The sequence below is a fragment of the Culex quinquefasciatus genome, chromosome 3 (assembly GCF_015732765.1).
Source record: "Culex quinquefasciatus strain JHB chromosome 3, VPISU_Cqui_1.0_pri_paternal, whole genome shotgun sequence".
Classification (NCBI taxonomy): domain Eukaryota; kingdom Metazoa; phylum Arthropoda; class Insecta; order Diptera; family Culicidae; genus Culex; species Culex quinquefasciatus.
This window is the reverse complement of record NC_051863.1, coordinates 151,696,896-151,721,433: the sequence shown is the minus strand read 5'-3', so window position 1 is coordinate 151,721,433 and position 24,538 is coordinate 151,696,896. Positions and strand designations below refer to the sequence as shown.

The 24,538-nt window shown below is 35.9% G+C and overlaps 1 protein-coding gene across 2 annotated transcripts in view; it reads left to right on the top strand.

The window, feature by feature from the left end:
- Window positions 1-24,538, top strand: part of LOC6041342 (diacylglycerol kinase 1) — a 181,650-nt gene that overhangs the window by 114,718 nt on the left and 42,394 nt on the right. For both annotated transcript variants that reach the window (XM_038265933.1, XM_038265932.1), the window contains exons 6-8: window positions 21,267-21,468; window positions 21,583-21,756; window positions 22,046-22,228. In XM_038265933.1, the coding sequence (XP_038121861.1) occupies window positions 21,267-21,468; window positions 21,583-21,756; window positions 22,046-22,228 (559 nt within the window). The remainder of the gene's footprint in view (window positions 1-21,266; window positions 21,469-21,582; window positions 21,757-22,045; window positions 22,229-24,538) is intronic.

Here is a 24,538-nt window from a genome sequence, read left to right as displayed (position 1 = left end):
ACAACCCCCACGTCAACAGTTCAATTCTCAACCAGTTCATAGCTGCGCAACCCCTCAACAACAGCAGCTTCCGGTCCTTCCAGGAACGCACAGAAGCAAACTCATCGTCACTCTGTTTGTTGATGCTACATTTTTTCTCTTCTTGAAATCCTGATAAAAAAAGGAAAAAGTCGAGAAAATGCTATCCCTCCTATCTAGCAGAAGACATCTCCAGATGAAGCAGTACGTGTGCGTGCTGGCGCTTCCAAGGATCTTGAATAATTTATGGCAGATATTTGCAATCCTAACCCCCTGCCCGACCGTACAAATTCCCAGCGGGAGAACCGAAACCGTAACGGCGACGAAGCTCTCCGGTTTCGGTCGTGACGACGTTGGTGGAAAACTGCCTCGAAGAAACTCTCTGTAATTTATATTGACTTTATTTTCTTAAATATTTTAAAGTTCGCAAATTTCCTAAACTTAACCTGAGTTCCGGATTTATTGAAAGCTGGTTATTTATTTATTTATTGAAGTCAACACGACACGATTCTTCCCGATTTCCCTAAGAAATATTATTCCGAGGAAACGCACAACATAAGAAAAATCAAGCATCTGATAAGTGTCCTCCGGCTTCGGGTAATTCCCTAGTAATGTCCTTCGAGAGGACTTTTGGCCAAATCCCCGGCAAATCCTGCGCTTGATATCGTATGATTGAGGCAAACACACTGGCAGAGCCCACACAGTGTGTACGTTTGAGACTACGGGAATTGCTGAACAAATTTTCATGCAGGCAAATTTATCTTCCTCGAAAAAAAAATGTCTCCGGCGATCATCACCAGACAAGCAACACGGCTCCCCGGTGGAACATTCCGTTTCAGCTAAGCTCTCTGTACCCCAGAAAAAAACCGTTCGCCTGTTGTCAGCTGTCGACCCGTTGATGTCTGCCCATGCATTAGTAATCAACTTCAACAGTTTCCCCCTCACCTTTATCGCACCGACGAGGGTAGTATTTTTGGAACGCTGTCCTGTGTCCCGTATAAATTAAGTTTGATTGCTTTTTAGAGCGCTTCTTGCTGTTTCTTTTTACCGAACCAGTAAATACCTGCTGAAAACTTTTATGTTCCCCAACATCCCATGTCAAATTAATATAAATTTCGGCCCACATCCCACACAGTTTCCGGACCAAGTCTGTCACTAACAGCCCCCCCAATAAAAGCTCATTAAATGGGAGCTTGGAAGCTATGGGAAACTCGTTTAGCAGCACATACTTGAAAGCTAATCGACAATGAGCAGCTTGAGGACTTGCACCGGTTTCGTTTTTTTTTTTTGTGAAACAGAGCAATGGCGTCAGAATACTAAATTGACTGAAAAAACTAACTTAATCCACCTATGTGATTGGAGTCTTCCTCGCCTATTACCAACAATGGCTGATATGATGGAATTGTACAAAAAATTTCATCTATTTTTTAGATCCGGAATAAAAAAGTACATAAATATCACATAAATGGTCATACCACGAGACAGGGTTGCCAGATTATCAATGTTTTGAACTCGTTGGAAAGATTTTTTGATAACCTAACCGACGATGGGTCGGATGGTGGATCCTGACATAGTATACATACATTTAAGTGAGATCCGGCATCCAAAAAGTACATTAATATCACTTAAGTGGCCATATCTCGAGACAGGGTTGCCAGATCTTCAATGTTTTGGACTCGTTAGAAAGGTTTTTTGATAATCTAACCAACGTAGGGTCGGATGATGGACCCGAACATAGTTTACATACATTTAAGAGGGATCCGGCTTCCAAAAAGTACATCAATATCACTTAAGTGGCCATATCTCGAGACAGGGTTGCCAGATCTTCAATGTTTTAGGCTCGTTGGAAAGGTCTTTTGATAACCTAACCAACGATGGGTCGGATGATAGATCCGGACATAGTTTACATACATTTAAGTGAGATCCGGATATATGTGAAAACACATTTTTATACATAACTTTTGAACTACTTATCGAAACTTCAATCTGTATAAAACTCGATCTATGGGACCCTAAACCAAGTCGAATGCAACAGGTTCGGGTCAAATCGGTTCAGCCAGTGCCGAGAAACGTGAGCTAGTTTGTTGGTCACATACATACATACACACACACATACACACAGACATTTGTTCAGTTTTCGATTCTGAGTCAATATGTATACATGAAGGTGGGTCTACGACGTTTTTATACAAAGTTCATTTTTAGAGCAGGATTATAGCCTTACCTCAGTGAGGAAGGCAAAATAGTAAAATTGCAATGCATGTTAATCTCTATTATGTATTCAAAAACCTTTTGTTTATTTTTAAACAAACTCTAAGGAAAATTAAAGATTAACACCAAAATAACATGAGCTGAAGTTTGAATTTGAAAATTAGCCAATAACAACACACCGAGATTTTCATTCTATCAAACCAGATAAAGAGTAGTCGTGAAAGATCAGATATGAATATCATTAAAAATGCAATTAAAAAAAATTTAAAAAAAAATTGTGAAATCCAATGAAACATTAAAATAAACTAATCAAAAGATCTAAACGTTCATTTGATCTTGAAGAAATTTTAATTTATACCTCAATATTGCATGTTATTGTCAATCTGTGCTAAAGTTCAAAGATTATCCTTTCTAAAACGATTCCAACACCAATGCCTTTTCCCTCAATTCCACCATAATCGGTGAACACCATAATTACGGTCACTATTTTGCTAGCCTCCTTCCATGGCTAAAAACCCCCCAGAATAGTCGTACACCAGAGTGCACTCTTGGAAGTCGTCCAATTGAAATCGAATGCTTGGCCAAAGTTCAAACATGGCAGCATTCCGGCTACAGGATTCCCATCGGATCATAACGCTTTTGGCACGTCCTGTTCAAATGGTGACCTCTTGACAATGTTTTAGCCTTCAGCCGCAACTCGAACAGGTGAATCCGGTGATTCTGGTGATAGAATGCAACGATAATACGATTATTGATTCGGAGTACGGATTCACCTGTTTGAGTGTGTTGAACGAATGAAAGCTTGTTGCATCAATTTTCCATGCAAATTGGCAGAACGAGAAAGTTTGTTGCCATAGGGACCCCGGCAATTGCTGTGTGGTCGGAAGTTTGCAGAGTTGCTCGATGAGTTGGTAGCACTGTCAGCATCGTTGAGGATTTGGGAAAACTTTGTCCATGCGTGTGCCAACTCAAACATTTGCATAATTTGTGGGATATGTTCGAGGCTTATATCAGGAAGTCAAGAGTTTAACTCGCCGGCATGAAAGTTGTTTATCCTTTGAGCAATAAAATTCGTTGAAGAAAAAGAATCAAATTATATGCATTACGTAAATCACAACCATTAGCATGCAGCAGCTACGGTGGCGTTCTGTTCAAACAGTATGCTCGTTTAGTGTTGGACAAGCGCATTTTAACGACCTGCCACTGCCACACAATTTACTAGGTTTATCCTGGGTACTGGTTCTACCAACCAAGAAGTGATTATTTTGCCTTCCCGCAGCAGCTGGCAGCAGCGGCATCGGTGGTAACGGCGTTCATAACTCATTAAATTGCTCGTTAGGGTGCACTTTCGTAGTCCGAAATATGTTTTTATTTTCATTTATATTTTTTATCTTTATTGGTTTTTTATTTGTAATTGTTTTGCAATGGGTTCTTTATGAAAGTTAATAAAAAAAAATAAAAATGTTTCAATTTGGCATAAAATTGAGGTGCGGGTTCTTTGGCAGAAATAATTAGACCCGTATTTTTTGTTTGACCATTAGGGTGACCTACGGCGTGTTAGGATGTTCCGAAAATGGTCATCATTTTGGTCGATTTTCGCAATTACAACATTTTTCAAAAAATCATAACTGCTTTCCATTTCAACCGATCATAGATGTCTTGGACCCAAATAAGGGGTGGTTAGTTAAAGTTTCAAGGAAAAATAGTTAGAAGTTCGAGAAATCTAGCCTAACATTTGAAAACGTTATATGAAAACTTCAAATACCGTTTCGACGGTGACTGGACCAAATAGCCTATGTCTGAAATATTGTTATCAGATTCCTTGGAATATTTCACGTAACATGTTCAAAAGGGGGCGAGATTCAATAACATGGAAGCTGAGATATGTTTTTTTTTTTTGAAAATAAAATCTGGGTTTTTTCGACGCGTCGCGTGCAAAAGACGAGAAGATGCCGAAACAGGAAAAAAAATAGCTTTGTTCACTGAAATTGCGGTAACTCATCGCTTAAATGAGCTATACATGTTTGAGTACCAAAAGTTGCGTATTTCAATTACGAAAATTAAACTTAAAAATCTAAATCACAAATTTTTCGTTTCTTTTTTACCTCAGTAACCAGGGTGCTTATCTGCGATGCTTATCTGGCCTTTACGAGTATTTTTCAAAAAAAAATATCGAAATTTTCCTGAACTCCTAGAAAAAATATTTCCAGAAATGGACATTGTTTTTAAAAATTGAAAAACTGAAAACAAAAAGATATTTCAGTGAGATTTTTCTTTTTCAAGTGACATTTAAAAAAAAAAAAAAACAATGATTTTGATCGTATCGAATCGTTTTGGGAACAAAAAATAAACAAATATAAAATTTAAATGACAAACCATAATATAACCATTTCAATGAAAAAAGTATCTTGAAGTGTATTTTACACCTGTTGTTTTGCAATCATTGGTTTTCAAAATATCGGAATATTGAAGAATGTTTTTTTTTTCACCAAAAAAAAAGTTTTTGCCTTCCTCACCTCAATGAGGAAAGGCTATAAAATCACTCGAAAAATGAACTTCTTTATTCGACCTCGGAGATCTACCTTCACGTATACCTATCGACTCAGAATCAAATTCTAACAAATGTCTGTGCGTGTGTCTGGATTTGAGTCCGTGCATCGAAACATATCGTCGCCATCGTGCTAACTTGTCGTACGTGCATTCTGGACCAAATTGAGTTAAGAACGCGCGATTTCAATCCTGAGATATTCAACAAAAACCGAAAAAACTCCGTGCATTTTTGTCACTTTACATATGAAAGTAGTTTCAATCGTGTCGTGCTATCTTGTCACTCCATGAAAATTGATGTAAGTGCGACAAAAGGCCAAAGGGATTTCAGGTCAGGATGCGTTTGTCGCACGTACAAGCTAGACTACCGTAAACATTTGTAATTATAACTCGGGACTCCAGCAACCAACTTCAACCAAACTTTGGGACAATTCACAGAATGGTGAGCTAAACAAAACGTGTTTGTTATTGTTTACATTGCGTGCTCTCGTTTTTGAATATTCAAGGTCAAACATTAAAACGCGTTTTTCTCGGAACGTCAAAATGGCGGGTGCGACAAGATAGCACGACGACGTCGATATGCACACGATTATCTCCGGGATGGCTGAACCGATTTGGACCGTGTTGGTCTCATTCGATCCGTCTCGGGGTCTCACAAGACCCTAGTTAATATTATGAAGTTTAGAAAGGTACTTCAAAAGTTATGCTAAAAACGATTTTAACAATAGTCCGGAAGATTGTAAAAAGGGTGGTTTTTATGAGAAACCCCGTTATGTTATAAATTTTTAGAAAGGTATTTGAAAGACCTTTCCAATGAGCCTAAAACATAGAAAATCTGATAACTTTATCATAAGTTATTAGCACTTAAATGGTATTTATACACTTTTCAGAGGTCCGATCTCAGATATTTTGATGAAAACGTTGTCCGGATCTATCATGCGAACTATCGTTGGATAAGTTATCATAAGACCTTACCGATGAGCTAAAAAGATTGAAGATCTGAAAACCCTATCGAAAGAAATGAGTATTGAAGCTTAATTTGTTAAACATGTTAAGGGGGAATGATGCAATTCTGGTTAAAGATATTCACTATATTTATGTGAGGAAGGCACCAATCACCTAAAGGTGGATTAAGCAATGTTTTTTTTTAATACAAAATAATAAAATTCACACAAATTCAAAATAGTTAGACATGCTAAGTATTATTTCGAACGCAAGAAAATACAATTCAATTGGTTTTCAGTTGATGAGTCTTCTATTTAAGTTGAAGTTTCGAAGTTTTTGGGAAAAAAAATTGCTCCCTGATTTTCTAACTGATTTTGTAGGGGGAGCGACATAAACTTTGATAAATATTTGCAAAGGCCTTTTTTTGTTAGTTCCCTAAATCACATTAGAAAAAAATATTCTTGAGTGCCCCTTTTCTTATCCCGGGCAGACGGTAATAACAAAATTCATGCCATTTCAATAACAAATACTGTAAAAATAACAGAAAGTTTTCTTGAAAACCCAATTTTTGCATAACGTTTATAAACAGTTTATGTTATCAAAACAAAATTTGTTATTGGTCTGATATTGGTTGAAAGCCAACACAACTTGGGAATATTATTTCTTGTTATGGAACAATACCGCCAACTGTTATTGGGATGATCGGATTACTTGTTAAAATAACAAAAAATAATAACAAAGATTTGTTCGAAGAATAACTACAAATGTTATAAGTCTATTATTACAATAACGATCCAATAACGAAAAAGTCATAACGACGAATAACAAATCTTGTTATAAATAACATAAAATGTTATTGGCCTAGTATTTTGAAATATCCAAAAATGTCATTCCCCAGTAATTTCCGTCTGCTCGGGATGAATAGCCCTCATCAAAACATACAATTTTGTCGAATACACCAAATTGATAAGCAAATTTTTCCAAAAGATACAGAATCTATAATATTTACGATCCATGTTTGTTCGGACAGCTGCCAAAATTGTATGGAACCATGTATGGGTGAATATTTGTTGACCATAGGGAAGGGCCCAACAAAGTTCGAGCCAAATAAAACAATATAAATAAAATTCATTTCCAGATTTCACCAAATACTGTCAACATTATTTTTTTTCCATTTTTTGTGTTCAGGAAGTAATTTTAAGTCGCTGGAAATATTTTTTGAAGTTTATGTGTGGGGCGGCATAACGTCAAAATTGATCCGAAAAATTATTATATTTTGTTTTTAGTTATTTGCTGTTTTTTTTTAATTTCTAGTCATCATTTCACATTTTTGTATATAACCTTAAAACCTTAGCATTAAAATTTAAAATGCTATTTTTATAAAAAAAATATATGATATGAGAAATAAGTTTAAATAAAACAGGTCCAAAGAAATAAAGTCATGAATGTCGGAATCAATAAAAAATTTCTTTTTGAAAAAACAGGCACGATTAGAATTCAAACCATTGTTCCAAATTCAAATTAGGTGCTGCGTAGAGAAATTAGTTTTCCCCAAGACCCGCGTTGAATTATGATAATTCTTCATGCCACCCTAAAAGCTCTCGCCCGCTCGCTATTCCGGAAGTGTTATTTTATATCCGTTCGCGCTGCTCCGGCCAGTCATTTCGCGCGGAGTCCACCCCCCACCCCCTCCCAGGTTAGCGCTGCAGATAAATTGAATATAAAATTTAGTGTACAAATAGAGCAACGTTCCGCGGCGAACGTGTAGAAAAATACTGACGAACGACCCACGTGGAATAACGGCAATAGCAGCAGCCTCGGATATGAAGCGATAAAAAATAAAAATAAAACGGTGCCATAATTTATGGTTGCCATAACGTCATGATTCGAATTCCCGGACGCTTCGAAACCCGGACACTTCATCTTGTTTTATCAATTATTTGGATATAAGTTCGCATTATGAAAGTCTAAACTGTTTTATTTGATGAATTCCAACATCAACTTTCATTTAAAGTTTGTTTGAACGCTGTAGTTAATGCCAAAACAATTTATTACAATAAACTTATAAGTTTACCAAAAATGCGAAACATTTCGCTTGAAATATTTCATAGGCGTTCGAAGCACCGGGAAGGCAAAGTAGAAATTTATGGTTTCGATTTCCTTAAATTCTAGCAAATTTTTACATAAACTATCGATTGTTTTGATGTTAACAGCTTATTTGAGACCTAAAGAATGCCATTCACTATCATTTCAGTCCAAATTTGTGCGATTCATAAGTAAAATCGAGTGTCCGGAATTCGAAGCAAAAGTGTCCGGAATTCAAATCAGCTTTTATCAGTGTCCGGGATTCGAAGCACAACAAGTCATTTTAATTTTAAAATTCTGATGAAAAATTGTTAGAAAAGACATATTTTGCATGCATTTTCTTGAAACTGACTGTTTATACTACATCCTGATGATGTTTCGACATTTCCAACTTATAACATGATTTTTTGCCAGCTGTAACAAAAATGATATGCTACTAAGTGTCCGGATTTCGAATCATGACGTTATTTCACTCAATTTGCATTGCATTATGGAGCAGAACCGGGCCAGCCAACCACAGCTAGCCAACGTGGAAGTTCTGCTATTCCTATTCCCGGTACGTGTCAGTCATGGTGCCGTGACGTTGATGGGCCTATTGGTTGTCACTCTCTCTCTCTCTCTCTCGGGTGTTCTGAGGACATGACGCTTTTCACACTTTTGTAGCTGGCATAACATTTGGAAATGGTTTGTGAAAACAGTTTCAGTTGTTCATTTTGGGGTTTGCAATTTTTTTTTCCTGAAATGTTTCAAAAACATATAAATTCAAATAATATTTAAAACATGACATTTATTTATGAAGCATTTAGAATTGTTTCAACCTCGGTATAACAAGTCCCACAGTGGTGAATATTTCCGTCCTGTCATCGGGCAAAAAAGTGCCATTGTTCTCTGTGATCAATGCTATTTGCACATGCACCTTATAAGGTAAAGAACCCAGAATTCGTTCTCAGTCAAGTTTTGCTACTTGGTTAAGAAGAAGTTCAAATTTTAATGTGGACCAACATTTGAAATGTAAACTCGGTCGAATTCCGGGTACTTTACCCTACGTGTTGGCATGCCCACATACACAGTCAGGCTGTGACAATCGAAGAGGGGGCCCCGAACGGAAACGGACGTTTGACACTTGACGCGTCGATTCTAATTCAATGGAATTGGCATGGGAGTGGGTTGCGCGTGGTGAAAGCTTGGAATGAAATTCAATTCATACCTGTCAGCGAACAAATCGAGCAAATTGTATTATATGCACTTGTCGATTTGTTTCAATGTTATTAAGTTTGGAATTTTGATTTAGTTAAATGTGTGGGTACATACTTGATTATTGGGTAGGATTCTTCAATCAGGAGTTTGCCATATTGTTTAAAGTGACTCTTATTGATAGAGGTGAACATGTTGTTAGAAAATTCATTAGACACGGGTACAGTTAGTTTGCAATCATTAGTTTTGACGAAAAAATATTATTTTGCAAAAAAAAACTTGTTGCGGTGCTGTACATCGAAACTTAAAAAAAAATGTTTGCAACAGCCTAAATAAATGAAATTAAATTAAATGAATTCTGTTTCTGTCTGTTATTTTACACTGTATGGCATCGTATTATATATTACCAAATAATATGTTTCAATGCTGTTTAAATGTCTTAAAAAGTTTTTTTCCTGTCACTTTTTTGTCATGCTAAATAGGATAGAACACACAGAAACTGCTCACCTATGAAAAAATAGAGTCAACATTTTTTTAATGAAATTGTAACTTACTTTTGGTGATTTATGTGCTTTGGAATACAATGTATTGTAATTTGAAAATTCTTATCTCTTCTTATCAATAATCAAACTTGAATGCGGATTGTAATGACCTTGAATAGAATTGTTTGAGGAATTGATTGTTTTTGTCATACACTACAAAATAAACACCTCAGGGGAACTTCTTTTACTACTCAATTTCATTAAATAGTTGAACATATGGCTATGTTTGGAACATATTTCAGACGTTCTTTCACTTTTTAAAATATTCTAAATTACATTTTCAAGCCCATTTTGAAGTAGACGAAAACTTGTTCTTGTCAATTTTTAACAAAAGGTATTGAATTCTGGAGTTGAGGAAAGAGGACCCTGTATTGACAGTTAAAAGTGCGGTCGTGTAGTGCTCCAAATTTAATCGTTTTTCTGCCAGTTTTTCGCGATAGAAGTGAATTCTTTTTGGTGGAAGTGTTGGTTAAGAGTGGTTACAACGTCGATAAGGTGGATTTTGACCTCAATTTGTGGAATTCAGTGATTTTAAAACGAAAATGTTGCGATGGAACGCGGTCGATTGTCTTATTTTTATTATTCTTGATCGACTGACGGGAGACGAAATTTATCTAGTTAAGTTTTTGACATCGCGCCAGGGGATATGACAGCAACCGTTTCATTCTCCCAAATTTTCGAATTCGAGTGAAGATTTAAACTGTGTGCATCGTGAAAAATGAAAAGTGAAGTTTTGAGGGGTTTGTGAAATAGTGCCTTTTCCATAGCAAGGGTCTCATTCAGCCTCTGTTTTTGATGACCGCGGGTGTTTGAAGGATTGAGTGTGGTTAAAAAAAGTCAGATGAGCTGACAGTGCGGCGAGGGGTGACAGCTCGTCGGAGCTGAGTGTTTGGTGTCAGTGTGGCAACTTTCACGCCACTAAGCTCGCGGTGGTCGGTGGCGGAACTAGATAAGTGCAGTGATGCCTTATTCACAGGATCCTGGTGAGTTTGTTCCGAGCAAAAAGTTTTAGAATTTCGAAAAAGAACTACGCCGCGTCTTTTGCATTTTTATAATTTATGTTTTAGTTCAATTCACGTCGCGGTTGCTGCAAAAGATTTCCGTTACCGTTATCGTCGTTGGTTTACTCCGTTTTGTTTGTTTGTTTTTTGCCTGTACTCGAATAAATTTTCGGTTAAGAGATATTAAAGAAATATACAAATACGTTAATATTACTAAAAATAATAAATACACAGTTTATTTTCCCTGCGATTCAGTCTTTCCACAGCCGGCTGTCTAAGAATGAATCGATATTAATTCAACACCAAAATTTACTCTTAATATTTACTCGATACAGTCGGCTGTATGAGTCTAAAACCTACATAATAATGAAATCGTAAATACCTAAATCTTTATTTTCCCCAGTACAGCGGGCTGACTGAGTATAATAATCTATTATTATAAACATGTAAATCAGAAATGCCTAAATCATCCACATTACTCAATACAGCCGGCTGTATGAGTTTAATATCTCAGAATTTAAACCACTTTGTATCAACCCGCAATACCTTTCGAGGTATATCCTAGGGTCCTACCTTTCTACTAACATTGAGTCCAAAACCTCCCTACAAACATCTATACCACTAAGGTGACGCAGGGATCCTTGCGCACTTTAGATAGGCGTTTACTAACATTCCTTCCGCTCCCCAAAGGATAGCTTATACCCGGCAAGGACCCCCTTATGCCCTGGGCTGTATTACACACTCATCAAAAGATGAAGACATGGTATCTCCCGTGTTGGATTATTGTTCCGGATGAGGGTCTAACACAACCAGACCAAACAGAGGGATAAGCGTTGTGGAGCCATCCGTGGATAGGGCGTCCTAAATTGCTAATGCTAATGCTAAAAGGTATTGAATTCTGGAGTTTTTTTTTTAGAAAAAAGGTCCAATAAACTAAATTTCCAGTTTTTGCTTTTTTGGTAATTTTGAAATCGCCTTGAGCCAGGGGTATTAAAAACACCCATAAAGCAAATACTGAAAATTTGGTTTATTGGACCTTTTCTTTAAAAAAAAAAACTCCAGAATTCAATTCCATTTGTTGAAAATTGACAAGAACAAGTTTTCGTCTACACGGAGAAAAAAGAGTTCCCAAAATCGTGAACAAGCGTTCATGAAAATGGGAACCTCGAACAAAGTGTTCAAATCCCATGGTACGATTTTGAAAAACGTACCATGAAATTTGAACACTTTGTTCGTGGTTCCCATTTTCATGAACGCTTGTTCACGATTTTGGGAACTCTTTTTTCTCCGTGTACTTACAAATGTAATTTAGAACGTCTGAAATATGTTCCAAACATAGCCTTTTCCAAAAAAAAACGCCCGGATTCGTCATGGGGTAAAATTGTATCTTGTGATTTAGCGCAAAAACTACTTACTAAATTTTATTAAACATTTAAAATCATCGTTAAATATACTGTTAGTTTTAAAATTTACCTCGGGTATGAATTAAAGCAACTAAGAAGAGCGTCCAATTATACGGGAAAAATATTTTTATATGTCGGGAACCCGGAATATTTTTTGAATATTCTTTGAAAAATCCGTTTTCCACTACATTTGTTAAGTTTTTAAAGCCTTAATTCATAGAATTAGTTGATCACTTTTAACTGGCGATATACTTAAAAAGCATTTAAATTTTGAATTTTTATGGACTATTTGAATAGTTCTCAATTCTTTCTACAATAAGATTCACATAACATTAGTTTTTGACAAATATAAATGGGTAATTCTCCGCCAACTCACACAGCAGTTGTCCCGACCGCTCTTCGATTTGCGTGAAACTTTTGTCCCTGATCACGAATCCGAGGTCCGTTTTTTGATATCTCGTGACGGAGGGGTGGTACGAACCCTCCCATTTTTGAACATGCGAAAAAAGAGGTGTTTTTCAACAATTTGCAGCCTGAAATTTGGTGTCGAACGGACTTTTATGTAAAATTATACGCCCGGTTTGATGGCGTACTCAGAGTTCCAAAAAAAAACGTTTTTTTTTTTCATCGAAAAAAACATTTTAAAAGTTTTAAAAACTCCCATTTTCCGTAACTCAATTGTAAAAAATTTTGGAACATGTAATTTTATGGGAAATTTAATGTACTTTTCGAATCTACATTGACCCAGAAGGGTCATTTTTTTCATTTAAGCAAAAAATTTCATTTGAAAATTTCGTGTTTTTTTCTAACTTTGCAGGATTATTTTTTAGAGTGTAAAAATGTTCTGCAAAATTGTAGAGCAGACAATTACAAAAAAAAATGATATATAAACATAAGGGGTTTGCTTATAAACATCACGAGCTATTTTTTTCAAAACTTTAGTTTGTAAAATCACGATAACTCGTGATGTTTATAAGCAAACCCCTTATGTTTTTAAATCAATTTTTTTGTAGTCTCTCTACAACTTTGAAGAACTTTTCAGTCCGTCGAATAAAAGTAACAACCGTTTCCCTTCGTTACCGGGATAACGAAGGGAAACGGTTGTTACTTTCATTCGACGGACTGAAAAGCCAAATATGAAGAAAACTGAAATTTGACAGTCGTTGCGAAAAAAGTCAAAAACTTTGTAGAACATTATTACACTAAAAAAAACCCTGAAAATTTAGAAAAAAAAACATGAAAAGACCCTTCTGGGTTGTAGATTCAAAAATTACATTAAATTTCCCTTAAAATGACATGTTCCAAAAATATTACAGTTGAGCAACGGAAAATGGCATTCTGAGTACGCCATCAAATCGGGCGTATAATTTTACATAAAAGTCCTTTTCACACCAAATTTCTATCTCATCACCTTTTCAGGCTGCAAATTATTGAAAAACACCTCTTTTTTCGCATGTTCAAAAATTAAAGGGGTCGTACTGCCCCTCCGTCACGAGATATCAAAAAAGCGGTCCTTGGATTCGTGATCAGAGACAAAAGTTACCCCTTAGGACAAAGTTTCACGCAAATCGAAGAGGGGTTGAAGCAACTTTTCCCGATTTCGTGTGAGTTGGTAGAGAATTACCCAAATATTGTAGACTAAATGCGTTATTTTTTACACTTTTCCATTGTTACTTGCTGTAGTTGGATTTTGGCTGGATAAAAAAATATATATTATTGGCTTCTAATCAGTTTGTTTTAACAAATATTTGAATTTAAAAAAAAAGTTTATGTTTGTTGAAAATGGGTTACTATCAGTTATTGTCACAAAAAGTTGGCAACATAATGGCTGTATCAGAAAAAAATTATCCCTCTTACAAAACTGCATTGAAAATATAACTGGCCTGGGATGGTGCTGGTGAAATTTGATTTTTACATTCAGTAAAATACACAAAAGATAAATAAAAAATGTTTTTGACTTCCTACGTACTGAAAGGTCAACCAGTCAACGCTCTCATTCCCCCCGATTTATTCGAACCAGATTTTGCAGCTCAATGAACAAACAAATTATCTCCAAATTTCAGCACGCACCAACTGTCAACGGGCGCTTGAATTTCATGATTCTCAAACACAGCAACTTGTCTGGCCAGGCCTAAATTGATGAACGAGCCTCGAAAAATCCCTTAATCTTCTTTCTCGCTCTCCGCTGATGAGTAATCACGCTCTCCTTCACCGTGCTCTTGACGTCTCTAAATTGGTCCCAGAGCGTGATGGATCTGATTGGACCATCTGCCACGAGGAACGGAGGCAGCTTCTGATCTGCCAAATCAAGAGGACTCTGTCGGCCTAAATTTACCCGCGGCTGGATAATGGAGTCCGCTGATGCTGCCTAGCCTAAGCTCTCCATCGGGAAATGAAGCCGGCTTGATGGTCTGAGCTCATATTTGGTTTGGTGTGGGCTTACGAGTAGGGTGGTACTGGTCTGAAATTTTTGAAGAGTTTTGCAAAGGGAAATATTTGTAATTTTATATGTATAAAAGTAATCATAGGCAGAAATTTGGTAGTAAATTGCCATAAATCCAACCTACCCTAATGTTAAACGCATTACCATTTGAGGCGGTACAAATTTTCAGCACCAAAGTCCCGGCCATGCGGATTCTCGGACTGGTGTTCCTGTTGAGATATCCATTCCACAGCAGGATAGGGAGGGCTAATGTTGAAATCTAATGCCTTACACACATGGGAAAGTCCAAAATTAATGGCAAATGAGCCTGTTTCGGGGGTGATTTGTCCGGATCAAATTTGAACGAGCTCCCGCAGTGGGGCACTTTCGATATGCGTGTAAGCGATAATTAGGGGCGGAAAAAGGACTAAATGGGATGGTAAACAACGGTTGGGTAACTTAATCTTCCGAAAAAAAATAGGTGGTGTTGAGTTTGTTTGGTGGTGGTGCTGGATGTTGTTTTTTTTTGTTTTCGAAACTTACTTGAAACAAGTTAATAAGAGCATTCTTTTAAAACAGCAGCTCACCATAATCGTGTGGTGGAAAGAAAAAGTTTTTTTCCAGGAAAGTGGTGCATTGCAGCTTTCCTGAGCTGATTGTTTCACGTGCCGTTGAAGGGGCCGCGGAAATAACTTTTTGCCGGTGAAGAAAAATGCAGCAAATGCCTTGTTGGCGTTATAAAGTGGGGCTATAAACTAATGCGGATGATGAGACGTTATGATGACGGTTGGTGCTATGCTATGAATAAGAGTTGCATGACTAATGTACCATAATTAGGCGTCCGAAGATTTTAAGAATTTTTGAAGATATAAAGAAAGACACATACGTGTACGTGACAAATGACGTACGTTTTTGAAGACAGTGTACTATGGGCCATCTCCATACAAACAGGCGGCCAAATTATTTTTTTGCTTTTTAAATGTTTTTTCATACAAATTTGGGTAATTGTATGGTATTGAAATGATATACGTCGATTTTTATGACTTTTCATGTTTTTCAATAGTTGATTGTTTATAATAAATAGTCTTTTCATACATTTGCAAGTGCAACAGAATTGCATATATATTGTATTGCAAGTTTATATTATTAAATTATGGATAATCTAATACATCCCCACTTTAAGGACACAACCCTCCCTCCTCTTTCTTTCACCCCCTCTCCTCCTTCCCTCCAACAAAATTTTGTTAAGCGTAATAAAATCATTTTAAGTCAAATATTTATTATTTACTGCTGTGTGTTTCTTTTGTGAGTCCATGCCATATAACTTGAGACCCCCCACCCTTACGGGCATAAATTGCGAAAATTTTAATTGTTAAATCTAATAACAGAAAAATAATTTTATTCAAAATATTAATTATGAAGTAAAACGATAAAATACAAACCATATTCTTAAAATTCATTTGATTATAGAGTTTGTGACAGCTTCAGGATATGTTAAAGGTACTTTTATGATGTTTTGTACTAACCAACATAGAACTTAAATGTGGATCAGTTTCATGGATTGATCGCAGAAATTCATCATGCTAAGTCAACATTTTGATGAACACTTTTTTCGGTATCAAACTGAGATTCTCCAGTTTCGCTTGAGAAACTTCGGTACGAATACCTTATTTTGACTAAGGTACTCAATTTTAAATGTAGGCAACAGAAAATTCCAATAAAGTCATTTCGAACTTCTTGAAACCAGGTATTGATTTTTGAAGCGACGATGCCCACGAAGTAGGTAGCAAAGCAAGTGAAAAAAGGGGACATATGTAGATTGCAGCAAATTTTGATAAAACGTAAATGTTCAAAATGGTATATCTCCGAAAACGCAAAAAATCGCAGGCTGGAAATTTCAGCAATGTTAGATTATAATCCAATCTTTCAAGTGATCTTAGTTTCATGTTTAGCATCGGTTAGCAAAAAAAGTACTCGATTAACAAACACAAAAAAATATGATTTTCCAAAAAAATGCTCCAATTATTCGATGAAAACTTCAGTTTTTGGTTTGGAACCAACATTATATCTATTAATAGTTTCAAAGCATATCTCATTACCTTTCCAACGATGTATATTTGTCCAAATAAAACATTTAAAATGGCTGAGCTATGTTAAAATTAAACAATCAGCCTTTTTTACGAAAAACGCTAGTTTTTTACTCCATTTTTTGACTTTCAGCTTGCGTATCTCCGTAATGAACAAACTTAGAGCTTTGAAAATTTGGATTTTTCTTAGTTAGAATGTTTACTTTCGAGAAAAAAATACCAAGAAATATTTGGAGAAGGTCACTTTTTTGAAACTTGGCCACCCAATGTACCATAGTGCAGTGTTTCCCTTTATTTTTGGAACGCAAAACTTCCAAAAATATTTCCCAGGAAGCTTACCGAATTTCCATATAAAGTAGAAACCAGCATCCTTGCAAAAAACCAGCCTCACCTGCATGTGTAAAGCAAAAGCAAAAACTTCAAGCAACATACAGAAAAAAAACCAAACGAGAAAACTCTACTTCGTTTCGCAAAAGACATGAATAAAAAATTAGGCAAGAAAACTGCTTTTTTTTACTTCACCGACGTGAGACGACGACGTTTGTTGTGATAGTTACGTGTGCACGGATGATTCGCACATAATCACGTGGATCCTCTGGGAGTTTTCTCCCTCCCCGGCGCAATTTTATTTAATTTTTGTAACTTTTTTATTTGCCACTTTCCTCCGCACATGGAGACGAACACAGGCCGTACCGCTGGGAAGTAATTAAATATGTAGGAGATATTTCTTTTTTTTACGTTCGGTATGATACAGGCTGAATTAATGAAATTTTTGTTTGTCAACTCGGTGCAGCTTCTCTGAAAGCACATACGTGATAAATTTATTCATTGAAATGTACTCGGTAATTGCAGGGACTGGATGTGAAACGAAGCGAAAAAGATCAAAGTTTCAAATGAAAAAATCATTCTCCATGGAAAAGACATGCCTGTTATCACGAAAAGCTCATTACAGCAAAAAGACAACCCCGGCTCAATTGTTAAGCCTGGATGACAATAAACTTTTAGCAATTGTCAGCTTATAAAAGCTTAAATCGCAACTTTGCTCCTAATTGGCAAAATACTTCCACTTTTACAACGTCACACTTTGGGACACTGACGGAAAAGTTGACTCCCAACGGGGACCGCCCCCCGAACCGTGCTCCATTGAATGTCAAAATCCGTGAAATTAATCTGATTACCAATCATCGCTCGAGCGCGCATCGACAAAGGACGCCCTCATTCGCGGCAGGGAGAGCAAATTAGTGTGTCCAGGATACGGCCATTCAACAATCTGTCCCTTACCTGAACAGGGTATAATAAAATTTGCAGGAGTGCAAATTTTCCCACTTTTTGGCAATCCTTGACTATTTTGTGTCTTTCCGAGTCGGCTTGCCAACAGTCCGGTCAAAGCAGAGCAGTTCTCTACAAAATCGGTCTTTTTTCTTCAATTTTAATTTTTGTATTTTTTAATCCGACTGAAACTTTTTTGGTGCCCTCGGTATGCCCAAAGAAGCCATTTTTCATCATTAGTTTGTCCATATAATTTTCCATGCGAATTTGGCAGCTGGCCATACAAAAATGATGTATGAAAATTCAAAAATCTGTATCTTTTGATGGATTTTTTTTATCGATTTGGTGTCTTCGGCAAAGTTGTAAGTATGGATATGGACTACACTGAAAAAAATGATACACCTTAAATTTTTTTTTGTTGGTTTGTTATTTAACTTTTTGTCACTAAAACTTGATTTGCAAAAAAACACTATTTTTATTATTTTTTTTTTTTGATGTATTTTAGAGGACATCAAATGGAGCCCAACATTTCAAAAGGGCACAAAACTTTTGTAAACAATAGTGTATCCCTTTCACTCAAATGACAGCTTACATAACGTGTGAAAGGGACACACTCTTATTTACAAAAGTTATGTGCCCTAATGAAATGGCAAGCACGAAATGCCAACTTTTCAGAAATTTCCAGGTTGCGCAAAAAATCTTTGAGCGAGTTATGAATTTTTGAATCAATTCTGATTTGGCGTAATATTGAATGTTTGGCCCTTTTGAAATGTTAGTCTTGATTTGAAAATTTTGAAAATATTGTTTTCGAAAAGATAGGAAAATTTCACAAATATTTCATACTTTAACATTGAAAATCGGACCATAAGTTGCTGAGATATCAATATTAGAAAATGGTGGGTTGTTTGGGTGGGACTTAGTAAACATCAATTTTCCTGTTTTAAAACCTTTGCATGGCAAAATCTCAGCAACTAAGGGTCGTATCAACAAAGTTCAAAAGTGCAAAATATAGAGAATTTTCTCAGCTTTTCAAAAATATTTTTTTCAAAAGTGGGCAAACATGTGCACTAATTTTAAAAAATTAAAAACTGCAACTTTTTTCAAAAAAGTTACCTAAAAAGGGTTATAACATGAAAATGGTGCACTTTATCAAAAATTCACTAAAGTACTTTTTGATTGCAAATCTGATTTTACATCGAAAAATGAAGTTGAAAAATTTTTGCGACCAATTTTCGATTTTTTGAAAAAATCAGTATTGATTCAAAAATTCATAACTCGCTCAAAGATTTTTTTAACAACCCGGAAATTTCTGAAAAGTTGGCATTTGATGTCCTCTAAAACATATCAAAAAATAAAAAATTAAAAATAGTGTTTTTTTGCAAATCAAGTTTTAGTGACAAAAAGTTAAATAAAAAATCACCAAAAATTTTTTTACCGTGTATCATTTTTTTTCACTGTAGTCCATATTCATACCTACAACTTTGTCGAATACACCAAATCGATAAAAAAATCCTTCAAAAGATACAGATTTTTGAATTTTCATACATCATTTTTGTATGGCCAGTAGAGCGTCCAATTTCCCGGGGTTACCAAATTCCCGGGAAACGGGAAATTTTCAACAAATTTCCCGGGAAATCCCGGGAATTCCCGGGAAATTTGAAATTTAACGAAAATTATTCTAACCCTGTTTCTGATTAATCTTTTGCAACGAAATTGTATAGAACAGCAACTTTAATGGTCAAAATGAGTGTGAGGATCAATATTGATCAATGGCTTGACTGCTTGTAAAAAATCATGCAACTTTGAGAAAATATATAAACTTTCTCATTTTTAAATCTTACGTCCCAAATGAAAGAAAATATTATTAGTATTTTTGTTGAGAAGGATTTTTTTAAATCAAAGTGTTTGGATAGTGAAAATCTGTGCTCCACAACCATGAAACTGCTTTAAAATTTGTCTCAGTGGCAATAAAGTTAAAATAATAAAACCAAAAAATTCAACTTGTGAAAAAATAAAAAAAAACATTGAATTTACCTTAAAAATCTAATTTTAGCGCTTTTTAACTTGAAACACTATTTCATGAAATCACAACTCAAAGTTTTCAAATATTTGGAGCGAGTTTTTGAAAAATAGTTGCATTCTTTGGGTATTTTTCATATGATACGAAGTTGTTTTTAATAGTTTTTCATGGTTTTATGATATGATTTTAGCTATATGGTACTCAGCCTAATAAATTAATTAGATTAAAATAATTTTAGTATTTAAAAGTGGTTGAAAATCAACAATATTTTTTCATATATAACCCTCTTATGCCCTTGGTAGCTCACGTGCTTCATAAATTTATAACTTCAATCTGTAATTTCTCGAATACTTAGAAACAAATTCTTCTCACAGAAACCTTTTTTAAAAATTTAATTATATTATTTCAATTTCCATCCAACATGTTCAAGGTAAATAGAAAGTCAAACAAATCTCAATGATGATCTTGGCCAGAAGATGTAAATATCTTATTTTCAAATAATATTACAAAAAAACCATTAAAAAAGGTTGTCAAAAATAAATATTATCTGAATTAAACCTTGACTTGAAATTTACAGACAATTAGTTAAGCTAATTAGTTCAATATGAACAGTAGATGGAAATAAATAAAATCAAAACAGGTTCTCCAATTATTATTTTTTGTATAATTTCAAAACATTGATGCCAAAAAGGTAGGAAAATGCATACTTCTGCTTTAATTTCGGGAATTCCCGGGAAATTTACAAATTTCCCGGGAAACGGGAAATATTTTTTTCCGGGAAATCCCGGGAATTCCCGGGAAATTATTTCCCGGGACGGGAAATTGGACGCTCTAATGGCCAGCTGCCAAATTTGTATGCTGCAAAATGGCTTCTTTGGGCATAACAAAGGCACCAAAATAGTTTCAGTTGGATTAAAAAATAAAAGAAAAATCGAATGACTGAAATCTGAGAGAACTGCTCAGCCATTTTTTTTTTATTTCAAAAGATATCGATGATATTTTTTCACAATTTGTTTGGCTAAACCACATATTTCATGAATTTCTTCTGATTATTGAATGCTTGCTTGTAAGAATGTCTTATTATATTGTTTGAAATTAACCCTCAAATGAACACTCCCTATATTTGCATCGGCCTCATGAGATCAAAATCCGTTAAATAGCTAAGAAAAATGTTAAAAATTGAGCTTTTAAAGTAGTAGAAGAGGATATAACAATTTAAAAAATCCGCAAACAAAAAGAATCGTCCCGATTGGTTAAGTTTTGCCTGAGAATCAGCGAGTTGAATTTGCCGTTCCAACTTTTTAAAGTGTTTTGAGTTGGAATGTTAAAGTGTTTTTAAATTGATTATATTATTATTAGAATGATAATATACAACCCACAACATGTTCGATAATTTTGGACAAAAAAAAGTCAGAAACATGACTAACAAGCCAATTATGCCAGAGGAATCACGTGCTTACATCGACCTCCTACAAACTTTCCTGATAATCGATTCTCGTCATTTACTCACCCCTCCTCTCAGGACATCGAGTACGAAGGCTTCCGGCGCTTTCTGGACGCCTTCCTGGACTGCGAAACGCCCGAGGAGCTCTCTAAGCATCTGTTCATATCATTCCTGAAGCCGGCCCTGTACCAGGCCCAGCACAGCCATGGCAAGGCCCTCTGCCAGATGGCCGCGATTAGCAGCAACGCGGCGTGCGCCCCCGTGACGTCACACAACCGAGGTGATTCCCGGAAGAGGATCCAATCCGGAAACCCTTCCTTCCGGAAAACACTCTCAATTAAACGCACATTTTGTTGGATTAATGTTTGTTTTCTTCGTTTTCGCCTCAACCCAGGGTCCATCCCCAACCTGAACAACATCATCGATCTGCCGACGCCACAGCCTTCGCAGGAATCGCAGCGGAACAGCTTCGTGGAAAGGATTCACGGCATCACGGACAAGCTGCAGTCCCTTGGGGGCCATCTGGGCCACGATAGCGGAGGCGGTGGGGATCGGCAGGGCAAGAGTGGTAGGTTTAGGATTTCTTCTTATTTTATTGCTAGCTCTGTGAAGATGTAGGAGCAAGAGTTCTTTACGGATTCTTCGAACTAGTTACCTTGTGAAGCTCAGTAATCAAGCCTTTTCCTTGAACAACACGGTGGGACAGAACAGCATTCAATCTGCTATATGATGCTGAATCCGTTTTATGATCTCAATTCTCCTCGTTCTATCCCACTGTGCGTCAACGGTTATACGCAAGGAAAGCCAAGCCACCCAGCATCCTTTCGTAATTTAATTGAAAAAAACACACCTTCCAGGAACGGTACACCCGATGCTGACGGTGACACCGAGCCCGATGGGAGGCAGCACCTCGATCCTGCCCGCCCCGTTTCGCCGGTCCGCCGACTCCAGCCCCTCGCACAGTCACTCCCACAGCCACTCGCAAATCTCGCGGAACTCGTCGCGCAAGAGCAACAACTCCGTCAACTGCCGGATCGAAGGTAGGAAATCAATCACAGCTCAGCTAGGATTACTTCCCGGAATTGCTTTCCCATGGTTAGAGGGATGATAGATCCACAAAAGGGTAATTGTATATGGTGTAGCACTGTGACATATTTTGCATCTCGGAATGATGAACAATTTTCAAAAATTCAAAGCTCGTTTACTTGGAATCAATTTTTTTTTTGGGTTTCACCGAAATTACCTTGATTTGGTGAAACGATTCAATTTGCCAACCATATGCCTTTTCAGTACCAAAAATGTTTCCGCTAAATCGGCAACAGTTGAATCGTGGAAACCACACAACACCTTCGGCAGCATTCAAAATTCCCAGAAGGAAAAGTTGAAAAGCGCTGAATCCATGCTAGTGCTCACAAGTTAACATAACGAGTTGTTTGCAAATCGGTCCTGTAAACTTCAAACACACGGTGGTATCCCCAACTCAACAAACATACCCCATCTTCCAAGAAGCATCGGCATCGGCCTCAATTTCAAACAGAGAGAAAGTTACCTTAGAAACCGGGAGATCAACGCAGTAGCGACGTGTTGTCACGTCTGACAGCTTCTCAAATGTAATACTGACACACGTGGCTTTGGAGCTCGCACAACCACACGTGTGTGTTCGATACGGAGAATTAGGTTTTCATCAACCAACAGCAGGAAAGATTTGCTTGCCTCAAGTGAACGTGTCCACCGGAATTGCCGCGGTTTAGCCGAAATCGCTCTGATAAGCAGAAAATTGAGTCTTGCCAAAATGAGTGCTTAGCAAATTATACAAGAGATAGAAAAGAATATCAAAACACCTTGAGTGATTTATACCTTTCTCAAATTTTGATGATATTAAAAAAAATTAAAAAATATTCAAAAATTCTTAAATGGTTGGCAACGTTATTAGCTTTTCAAAACACTTTTCAAATGGTTACACAAACTATTATTTTTTCACCTTATTTTTGTAAACACATAAATCAAGTCGAAAATCCCAATATCGTCTTTTTGTGTAAAAATTAAGTATCGAAAAAATGCGTACCTTTGCCCCGATCTACTCCAGTGTTCAGTTTTGATGGTCCAGAGCCTCGAATAATTCAAAAATCTGTATTTTTTTGAGGAATTTTTTGATCGATTTGGTGTCTTCGGCAAAGTTGTAGGTATGGTAAGGACTACACTGAAAAAATTATACAGGCAAAAAAAATGGTGATCTTCAATTTCAGTTTTTGTCACTTGATTTGCAAAAACAAGCACCAATTTCATTTTTTTTTTTTTAGGAGACACCAAATGCCAACTTTTCTAAAATTTCCAGAACGGGCAAAACATTGTTGACCGTTTTATAAATTTTTGAGTCAATACAGATGTTTTCAAATAATCGAAATATTGGTCGCAAAAAATTTTCAACTTCATTTTTCCATGTAAAATTAAATTTGCAATAAAAAAAGACTTGAGTAACATTTTCAAAAAATGCACCGTTTTCAAGTTAATAGCCATTTTCAGGTAACTTTTTTGAAAATTGTCGCAGTTATTCATTTTTTAAAATAAGTGTCCACGTTTACCCACCTTTGAAAAAAATATTTTTGAGAAGCTGAGAAAATTCTCAATATACTTTGATTTAAAAATGTAAATCAAATTATAAAAAAATAATATATTACACAAAAAAAAATCATGGTAATGTTACATCTGGGAAGGGGTTGGGAAGGGGTACATCTTTTATGTCAGAAAAAATGTCTAATTTTACCTTTGAAAATGTGTAATTTAAAAACTTTTCTGTTGTTATGTCGCTTTTTCAGTCTAAATTGAGGTAAAATTTCATCCCAAAGGAAGTAATATTCACCCTTCCAAAATTACACCTTCTAAATTTACACATTTTTTTACTGTGTAGGTCAGAGACCCCAATTTTGTTAAAATTAAAATTCCAGGATTCGATTTTCCGAAGAGAAATTCTAACAAGTACTTCGGATAATTGAGTACGGACTGAATAGTGTTGAACTATTGATCAATAAATACATTTTATTTTTTCGATTTATTTTCGATGCCTTCATAAAATTGTCTTTACCTGGATAAATTTTAGTTAGCCTACACAGAAAAAAATAGTTGAATTTTGGAATGTTGAAAATTTGGTAGGTTGCATATTACCTCTTTCTTTGAGTAATATTACATAAAAATGTGTAAAAATGTGAATCTGATAAATATTCATCAAAAACTGATGAAAATTCATCATTTTCTGAGGTAAAATTAAACATTTTTTCGACACAAAATCTGTCACCATTTCCTGATGAATATTACCATCATTTTTTTCTGTGTACCTTCATTGCGCTTTTTAA